General features: G+C 31.4%; 1 protein-coding gene across 1 annotated transcript; it reads left to right on the top strand.

Annotated features, from left to right (window-relative positions):
- The first annotated feature begins 610 nt into the window (after positions 1-610).
- On the top strand, positions 611-4,514 carry LOC111887942 (vacuolar-sorting receptor 1). The gene is made up of 11 exons (XM_023884077.3): positions 611-1,389; positions 1,474-2,163; positions 2,298-2,386; positions 2,471-2,624; positions 2,733-2,809; positions 2,893-2,974; positions 3,120-3,202; positions 3,521-3,587; positions 3,673-3,801; positions 4,017-4,123; positions 4,224-4,514. Exons 1-11 carry the CDS (start codon positions 1,095-1,097, stop codon positions 4,320-4,322), a joined length of 1,872 nt encoding a protein of 623 aa, XP_023739845.1. The 5' UTR covers positions 611-1,094; the 3' UTR covers positions 4,323-4,514.
- Positions 4,515-9,817: the final 5,303 nt, after the last annotated feature.

Here is a 9,817-nt window from a genome sequence, read left to right as displayed (position 1 = left end):
ATTGTATTTTGGTATCGAATATAATATAATTCAATCCAAACATTATTTTAAAAAATACAGTTTGACAGTGAACACTACTTACTTCAATACAAAATTAATTTTTTTTTTAACATTATATTTCAAATTTATAGCATTACTACAATATTTTTAAAGTCATATTTATTAAAATATAATATCATCCTACATTGATAATAGTTTTAATATAGTTTAGTATTGATTTTTACCTTTTTCTTTTTATCGATCTAAATTGATTGTCTATCTTATAAGCGTGTGATTTCCACTGGTATCCAAAAACAAATCTCCATTCTTACTTCTTATAAATAATTCAGCTTTTCAATTCAAAAAAAATGTGTTAAGTTGTTAATCAATATTTTGTTCGGTTCTTGTTTTTGTTCTTTTTTAGCAGACATCTAGGGCGTGTTTGGCTTAGCTTTTAAAAGCTCAAAAGAACTTTTCCAAAAAATTACAAAAAAATCAGGATTTCCTGACTTTTTCAAAAAATTGTTTTTTCTTGTATTAAAACTCCAAAAGTTATTAGTTTGTCAAACATGTTTTTATTTTTTTTTCTTTTACAAAAATGATTTTTGGCTGTGAAAAACTAAGCCAAACACCCCCTATTTCGAATTTTGTTACACGATGAACTGCTTAATTAATTAAAGTATTTGATTAAATGGCGGTTTAGTTTTCTCCGCAAGCCTGCAACCTGGAGCTTTCTGTTGTCTGCTTTCCACAATTCCACTCGTTAAGAAGAGATCATCGTAGTCTCCGATGTTATACATAGCATCAACAACACACCCTCTCCTCGAGAGCCGTTTACCCTTTTTCCTTCAAAAATTACCTAAATATCCATGTGAATTTGACATCAACGTGAAGAAAAACTTCTATTTTGATTATCTTTAGATTATTTGAAATTTGGGTTCAAATTGTCTCCAAGATCAACTCTTACGATTAGTTTCCCTAAGTACATACATTTGAGCTTGATCATCTCATTCGGGTCAAAATCTTTTGTCCAATTCGACTAAGCTCAAGTTTCTGTTATCGAGTCTCTTTAGTTTAAGCATTTGAACGTGGGTCGTTCCATAAAAGTGCAAATTATGAGAGGGGAGAAGTTAGGGTTTGTAATTTGCGTTTGGTTTTTGTTCTTGTATGGATCTTGTTTGTGTAGTTTTGTGGTGGAGAAGAACAGTTTGAAGATAACTTCACCTGAGAATCTAAGAGATACATATGAATCTGCAATCGGTAATTTTGGTGTTCCTCGATATGGAGGAACATTAAGCGGCGTAGTTCTATATCCAAAAACCGATCAAACTGCTTGCAACAACTTCACTGATGATTTGATAACAAAAAAACCCGGTAGCATCCCGGTTTTTCTTCTTGCAGATCGCGGTGGTAATAATAACAATAAATAATAAAACTAGTAAATCATAATACTATTTATGTTTCTTTATGATCATCTGTTTCTTGATTTTTCAGATTGTTACTTCACGTTCAAGGCATGGAATGCACAAAACGCAGGAGCTTCAGCTATTCTAGTTGCAGACGACAGACCTGAACACTTGATCACCATGGATTTACCCAAAGAAGAAGAAGGAGCTGATTACGTACAAAACATAACAATCCCTTCACTACTCATAAGCAACTCACTCGGGGTTTCAATCAAGAAAGCTTTAGAAAACAACGATCTTGTTTTTGTGAATCTTGATTGGAGAGAAGCTCTCCCTCACCCTGATGAACGAGTCGAATACGAGTTTTGGACAAATAGCAATGATGAGTGTGGGCCCAAGTGTGATACCCAAATAGATTTTGTTAAAAGTTTTAAAGGAGTTGCTCAAACACTTGAGAAAAAAGGGTATACTCGATTCACACCACATTATATCACATGGTTTTGCCCTGAGGAGTATGTTTCAAGCACAAAATGTAAGTCTCAGTGTATCAACCATGGAAGATATTGTGCTCCAGATCCCGAACAAGATTTTAGTAAAGGGTATGAAGGAAAAGATGTTGTTGAACAAAATTTACGCAATGCATGTTTTTATAAAGTAGCAAATGAAAGTGGAAAACCGTGGGTTTGGTGGGATTTTGTGACAGATTTTGCTACCAATTGCTCAATGAAGGAGAATAAATCCACAAAAGATTGTGCGGATGAAGTTATCAAATCACTTGGTGAGTTGTGCAAACATTTTCTATGATATTGAATGAACAATTACTAGAAATTAATTACATATGAAATAAATTAGTCCATGCAAATATAAACATGATTAAATCCTTGACTAATTTTGACTCCATGCGCTTCTTAGGAGTTGATCTCAAGAAAATTGATGAATGCATGGGTGATCCAGAAGCCGATGCTGAAAATGCAGTCCTTAAGGCTGAGCAACAAGCACAGGTGTGGTTTAAAAATAATTTTTTTGGTGAATTTGTAGTTTGCATATGTGATGATATGATCTTTCATATTCTTGTGTATTTGAAGATAGGGAAAGGTGTTCGAGGGGATGTGACAATATTGCCAACTCTTGTAATAAACAATAGACAATATAGAGGTAAACTTGATAAAAAAGCAGTTCTAAAAGCCATATGTTCAGGATTTGAAGAAACCACAGAGCCACCAATTTGTTTGAGTCATGGTTAGTATAGAGCTTCAATTTTTCTCCATAATATTTAACCAAATATTCAAGTATTTCTTACACTTGATAGATTTTGGACCTATATAAGTTATTGTGTTTTATTTGCAGAAGTAGAAACGAATGAGTGTCTGAACAACAATGGTGAGTGCTGGATGGATACAGTTGCTAATATTACAGCATGCAAGGTAGGGAGATAGTTTTATGTTTACATGGCCCCACTTTTCGAGTATGAATTATCTTGTTTTATTTTTATCTTTTTTTGTTGTAGGATACTTTTCGTGGGAGAGTGTGTGAATGTCCAATTGTTGGAGGTGTGAAATTTGTAGGCGATGGATATAAAAACTGTGAAGGTGATTAGCTTCTTCTTCATCCATTAATAAATTCAATATTTGACTGAGCATATATAATTAGTAATTACCCTTCATATTCCTGTGATTATATGTGCAAAGTAATAATCTTGGATTAAAACTTGAGATATGTAATTTTTTGTTGAAGCTCCGCGGGCCCCACGGTGTCAAGTAAACAATGGAGGCTGTTGGAAAAGCACCAAAGATGCCAGGAATTACTCTGCTTGTATTGTTAGTTCTCTCTCTAACTATAACTTATAATCATTCTTTTATTAATTGTTTATTTAGAAAAGTCTTATTATTTTGAAATTTTTTTATAAAGTCTTAAATTTTCTTTTTAAATAGAAAAATCCCGATTATTTAATATTTTGTCCAAATTAACGAAAAAACTCTTATTTTTATTTGAACAGGAAATGACCGATTATCTTCTAAAATTAAATAATTAAAACTTTTCTATTAAAAAAATGACTATCAAAAAAATTCTCAAAACAATGAGATTTTTCTACATAAAACTTTTTATCAATTAACCATTAAAATGTTATCGTTAAGGATGACCATATAGAAGGTTGCAAGTGTCCACCTGGATTCAAGGGAGACGGGGTTAATAATTGTAACGGTACAATTCCTCATCCTTAACTTTTTTTAGATATTGATGAATGCAAAGAGAAGACGGTGTGTCACTTTCAGTGTCACTGTTTTAGATATTGATGAATGCAAAGAGAAGACGGTGTGTCAATGTCCCAACTGCAAATGCAAGAATACATGGGGAAGTTACGAGTGTAGCTGCAGTGGCAATTTGCTCTACTTTAAAGAACATAACACATGTCTAAGTGAGTATTCCAAAATAGTTTTATTTTGCTAGTAAAACGTGGTTGCATGATTCGTGTCAATCACATAAATTGGTAAAAGATGAAGCATTGTTGAATTTATTGATGAAAAATGAAACATCGCTATATAAATTGGTAGAAAAGTGAGTTTGTGCATCAATAAGCATTAAAACTTTAACATAGATATGTGATATTGACAATTGATAAATGGGAAATAGGTAAAGATGTTGCTACAAGTTCTGGGTGGGGTTTTGCATGGGCTGTTGTTCTTGGTGTGGCGGTTATTGGAGTTCTTGGATATACGTTTTACAAATACAGAGTTCGAGTACGCATTTACCTTTTCTCTATATTTATTTTCTAATTGGTTTCGTTTTTTTATCATTTTTTCACTTTCATTAAACTAATATCTGTAATCTTTGATGCAGAGATATATGGACTCGGAGATCAGGGCTATCATGGCACAGTATATGCCATTGGGTAATGAAGGGGAGATTCCTGTTCATGGATCTCATGGAGACATCTAAGCAACATGTGCTTAATTTGGTGTTCATAATTATACTGTTTGATATATACCATCTCATGTATTGTATATACTACTATATAATAGTTTGTTTTAAGATTTTTGTCGATCTTTATGGATTGTATAATGGTGAATAGGATTATATTTCCATGGATTGGTCATTTGTGGCTTAAATAAACTATAATTTTTCTCAAGAGTCGATCATTTGAAGACAATTTGATAATAGTTTGGAATGACTCAATATGATAGATAGTCATTTGATGATGGTTTCTCAAGAATTTGTAGGCTGGTGTCGTTTAATCTGCCTTGAACGAAAATTATAATAAATAGTAATTATATTTTGTTTTTAATCACTGCAATTTATAATATTTCTTACTAATAGGTTTTTTAAAATTATTATGATTCTAAAACTCCTTCATCGTTTAAAAAATCATCATCATAAACTATTTATCAATATTAACTTAACACGAGTTTTTTGAAAGTGATCATTTAATTTATTTTATATATAATGACGGTTTTACTGGTGTTTTTAATTTAATGATTATACTAGGTTAAAACCCATGGAATCCACGGGTGTTAATTTTAAATAGAATTAAAAAATTAATTATGTAATAAAATAATATATCATTAATTTAGAAAAACTTATGAATTTTAATATTATATTTTTTTTAATAACTTTGTAATTTGTAAGTATTTAATTACACATGTGAATCCTGCTATTTTATAAAAGTCATGAGTTTGTATAATGCAACATATTATCAGTTTTGGAGCTTTATTCTTATTAAATACATGGAAGCCGTGACGCACTCACAAGACAAACACGTGGGTTTATGGGATTCATGGATCCGAATTTGAGTCAAAATATGTTGGATTTCGATTTTAAAGTAGCAGAGGTTTAAAGTAGCAAAGGGCAAATGCGGAATTTTATTTAGATGTTTTAAGCGGGAAAATTAGCTTGGGGAAGACTTAGGAATTGTCGCGTGACAAAAATCTACTTATTCATTAAATTATGAGGTTAATAAAAAAAATTAAATATCAATGTGTAAACATTAAACGTTTGGCCTATTTGGCCTATTTTTTATTGTATAAAGACTTACCATTTGTCTTATTTCAATAAATAAAATAATTATGTTTGTAATAATACATAAATAATTACAGGTCCATGTTTAGAAAAATGCATAAATGGCCCTTGTTAATTTTTTTAACAAAAAGGGTACATGTTTTTGTGATGGATGTTCACTGTTTAAACAAAACCAGCAGGAACGTTCCCTCTTTAAAAAAGCAAAAATGGCCCATATTAAAAAAAAAAAAAAAAATAACACAAATGGTCATTTAAAAAAATGCACAAATGGTCCACGTTAAAATATTAGCAAAAATGGTCCCAGCTTTAAAAAAAATGCATAAATGGTCCCTTTTTAAATAAATTAACAAAATGATAACTGTTTAAAAAAATTAACATAAATAGTCCATTTTAAAAAATATTAACATAAACAGTAATTGCTTAAAAAAATACACAAATGTAGTTTTATCTCTTTAGCAGTAATAACAATATGTCCGATAAAACTTGTAAGAATTTCACAGGTAAAATAATATAAGTATGTTGCTCTAATGTACCCAAAATAAAGTACATTGCTCATATTGAAAGCCAAAAGAAAGTACATTGCTATTTTTTCACTATAATGACTAAAATTATGGTCAACAAACATTTATTGACAAAAACAAAGACTTAAAGATAAAAAAAACTTGATTGAAACCAATATAAGTTATAATATAGTAATATTTTGTAGTCGTTTTGTTAAATTTCATGTTATCGAAGTCATTCTAAAATATAAAATGTAACCATGGATTTAAATATCATATAGCTAAAAAAATTATATAAGATGATAAATAATATATTTTTAACTATGGGTCAACATATTTCATGGTAAACTCCAGAATGACTGTTAAATACCATTTAACATTCCCAACCATTGTATAATTTGCATCAGGGCCAAATTTTATAAAGTTTAACTTACATGTATTTTCAATTTTAGCTAATAAAAATCACTAAAATGATATAGAAAAATAAATTAGACAGGTGAGAAAAAAGCATGATTTGGATAAGATCAGGAAATGTTTTAATACAATTCCATTTTGAATTCACATTTCGCAACCAGATAAACCTTGTTCTAGTTATCATTATTAATGACCAAAATACCCTTCACTGCAGACGAACCCAAGGTAGTGGTAAAACACTCATTTTTATAACTTTAATATCCAAGTCGTTACTATAACTGACAAAACTACTTTACAAGGGCAAAAAGGTTATAAGACTCTTTTCAAAGACCATATTAGTAAGAATCAACAAAGCATATGTGCTAAATTGTAATTTACTCAAAGCATTTAAAGAGGCTAGAAATTACCAAATTATGTTGGAGTGTTCTCATCATAAGGTGTAAAAGCCCTAAAGTTTCTTAATTTTCGAAGGTCCCATAGCTTAACACCATCTTGAGCAGCAGTCTGAAACAAAAAACTAAAAAATTGTTAGTGGATATGAAGTTAAACAACCTGAGCGAGTGAAAATAATGACCGGTTAGTTTTGGTATTACCTAACTCTTGGTATCCAAGATTTTAACAATAGGATGAAAATCTGAATAAGTGTAGCCCTCAGATACAAATGAATATTCAACCTACTTATTAATATGTTAAGAAAAAAATTGAACACAAAAACATATTTTAAAAAAACTTTGGTCAAGAAGATCATATTTGAATGGATTTGTACACTTAAAAAATGTAGTTTCAAGAGCCGACAAACATACACAATCATAAACACATTCTAATCAGATTTGGAGCATATGTATATACACTGAACTCCTTTGAACATAAACATACACATATGATTAGAATGTGTTAAGCTCATTCTAAGTTGATTTAATCACATTGAAGAAAAAGTATTAACAGTGTTGGAAAAACTAATTCAAAATCAAGGGAAAAGAAATGCATGGGATTACCAGACAGATTAAAATTGCCTGCGATATCTGTATAATTCTCAAAATTCAAATGCGGGCAAACCTGGTTATGGCAATGGAAATGAGGGGCTTTTAGAAGAGTATAACTTCGATGGGATTAACAATGACTACGATTACTTCCTTTCAGACCTTGATACATTTGCATAATGCATTGGAAAGCTATAACTCTCAAGAACCATAGAATCATCTCGCTTGCATATGAATATAATGAAGTTCATAGCCCCTACTTGTCTCTTAATTTGGAAGAGTTTAACTCAAGTCATATACTATGTCAATATCCAGTCGTATACTACGTCAATTTCCAATTATACACATATGACCAAGAAAAATATATTATATTTAGGACCTAAAGGCGTGTGGGCAGATATCACAAAAAATCGATAAAACAATAGAAGGGCATATTAGGTATTTCATGCACAAGTTACTTGAATCGGATGTTGTTGGATGATGTTGGTAAGAATATCTTCTAACTTAGTGGGAGTTGTGTGTTTTGTAGGTGTTAATGGACAACTTAAAAACATGCAGTTAATAATAGAAGATTTGTATCATAGGTTTGGACTTCAAAGTAGTAGTGGGAGACGTTTATATACTTCACAATACACATACGAATACGCAAATTGTATGCAATGGTTGAAAATTACATTGTCATTTAAAAAAATTATAAGAAAATTACAACTGCAAATTTTAAAAGGAATAAATTGGCTTTTACTGTGAAAACTATAAACCTTGCTATTGGTGTTTTCTTGCATCATATTTTCAATATGAACAAAGTACCTCTTACAATCGAAACAATGTATCAAAATCCAAACAAAGCATCAGAACACCCGTTAAGGCATTTTATTAAAAAAAACTTGGGTCAAAAAACATTTCACCAAGAAAGCATTGAAGGGGTACTTTGCTTACATGTCAAACAAACTTCTGAAATGCAATGAATACGCTCCTGTCTTGCAGACAAATACAAATTTTGATTCTTCAGTTTCTTCAGATAATCCGTAACACCAACAGTTTCAAATCCTAAGATCAACAATAAGCGACTCACGAATTTTAGGTCGCTTCAATAATGAAGGTGCATCCGAGACGGTGTGGAAAATCAATTAAAGATTCCTATTACAGTTACCATTAAATTTCTTGTGAAACTATGTTTCTGAAGAATCACAAATGACTTTCTGAGCTTAAAGCCTAGCCATGAGTGAATTACTTGCTCAGTCACACGCACATACAAACACATCAAACTTGCATATAAATACACATAAGAAAAGCAAGTATTTGTTCATTATATTTACAGCATCCCACTTTACTCTCTTTCTATGATGAAATGCTTGCACCTAATCAATGTCATTATATTCTTAGATACTTAAACATAACATAGAAAAAATCAACAATTGAGTAATTATGATACTTACATTGATTTAGAAAGCATCCCCCCGGGCCAGTTAAACCTGATAAGTAATCAAGTTAAATAACATTTCAACCAAAAAGTTTCATAATGATTAAAATAAATATAAGGGTCATCATGAAGCATAGCTTCAGTTAGGCATTTCCCCAAACACCTAATATGCAACTGTAGACACAACCACATGGTATATAGAAAGAAAATGAAAATTTATCCCCACTCTTCTAATTACTGAACAGAACTGGAACCAGACATAGCCTCGATTCACGAAATGTTGTCCTCATTCAATCAGAACCCCGACAAAAGAATCCAAGCCAAGAGAAACTTACAGTTTGCCTTTTGATACAGGAACACATAAGCATAGGCTTTCACTCTTCAACATTGAAATGTTGTACTAAAAGAAACTGCATCAGTAATAGTAATTTCAACAGGCCCTTATGAAATCAGATTATAGCAAAAATTGAAAACAACCAACCATTTTTACCTTGGAACACAGCAACAAATCTGAACAACAAAACAGTATTTCGCCCCTGTCGCAGTCGATCTCCCGTCTGGAACCCTCCAATCCTTTGTTCATAAGCGTATTATCTGGAACGAAGACGGATTTGCGCCATCTCGTCGAAATCAAAGGTGTAGAAGCAAGGCGTCAGCAGGATTTCTTAATTCCCTTCTCCGCCGGTTCCTTTTCTGGTGGTAGGGGTTGTGGCAGTGACTGAAAATTTTGACCCACAAAAACTGAAATCGTTATAGAAGACGGTGAAGAAAATCAAAATCCATACAACATTGAATTATTTTGGAAAGGATATATGAGTAATCGTGCAACTGAATCAAATGGATGCAAGATATCAGTGATTTTGGCCTTAAATGTAGGAGATTAGAAACGTCTAAAAAGAAACGCATTTGATTGAAACGCATTAAAGCTGAAGGGATTTTTGGGGAAATTTTACTTTGGTAATTTGAGCGGGAAAAATTCAATTTGGAGGGCTTGGAACACGTTGCAAAAATCTACTTATTTATTAGAATAGGATTAAAAATAACATAAGTGTGCCATTTAATGCAAATTTGCATCTTGAAAATGACCATAGTAACGATTATTGA

The sequence above is a fragment of the Lactuca sativa genome, chromosome 5 (assembly GCF_002870075.4).
Source record: "Lactuca sativa cultivar Salinas chromosome 5, Lsat_Salinas_v11, whole genome shotgun sequence".
Taxonomy (NCBI): Eukaryota; Viridiplantae; Streptophyta; class Magnoliopsida; order Asterales; family Asteraceae; genus Lactuca; species Lactuca sativa.
The sequence above is the reverse complement of the archived record's forward strand: the minus strand, read 5'-3'. Positions and strand labels throughout refer to the sequence as shown.

What these genes read in the sequence shown, in the direction of transcription:
- LOC111887942 (XM_023884077.3), top strand. Translation starts at nt 1,095, where the DNA reads ATGAGAGGGGAGAAGTTAGGGTTTGTAATTTGCGTTTGGTTTTTGTTC. An exon ending in CGGGGTTAATAATTGTAACG is followed by an intron (nt 3,588 to 3,672) that starts GTACAATTCCTC and finishes TCACTGTTTTAG; the next exon opens with ATATTGATGAATGCAAAGAG. An exon ending in AGAACATAACACATGTCTAA is followed by an intron (nt 3,802 to 4,016) that starts GTGAGTATTCCA and finishes AATGGGAAATAG; the next exon opens with GTAAAGATGTTGCTACAAGT.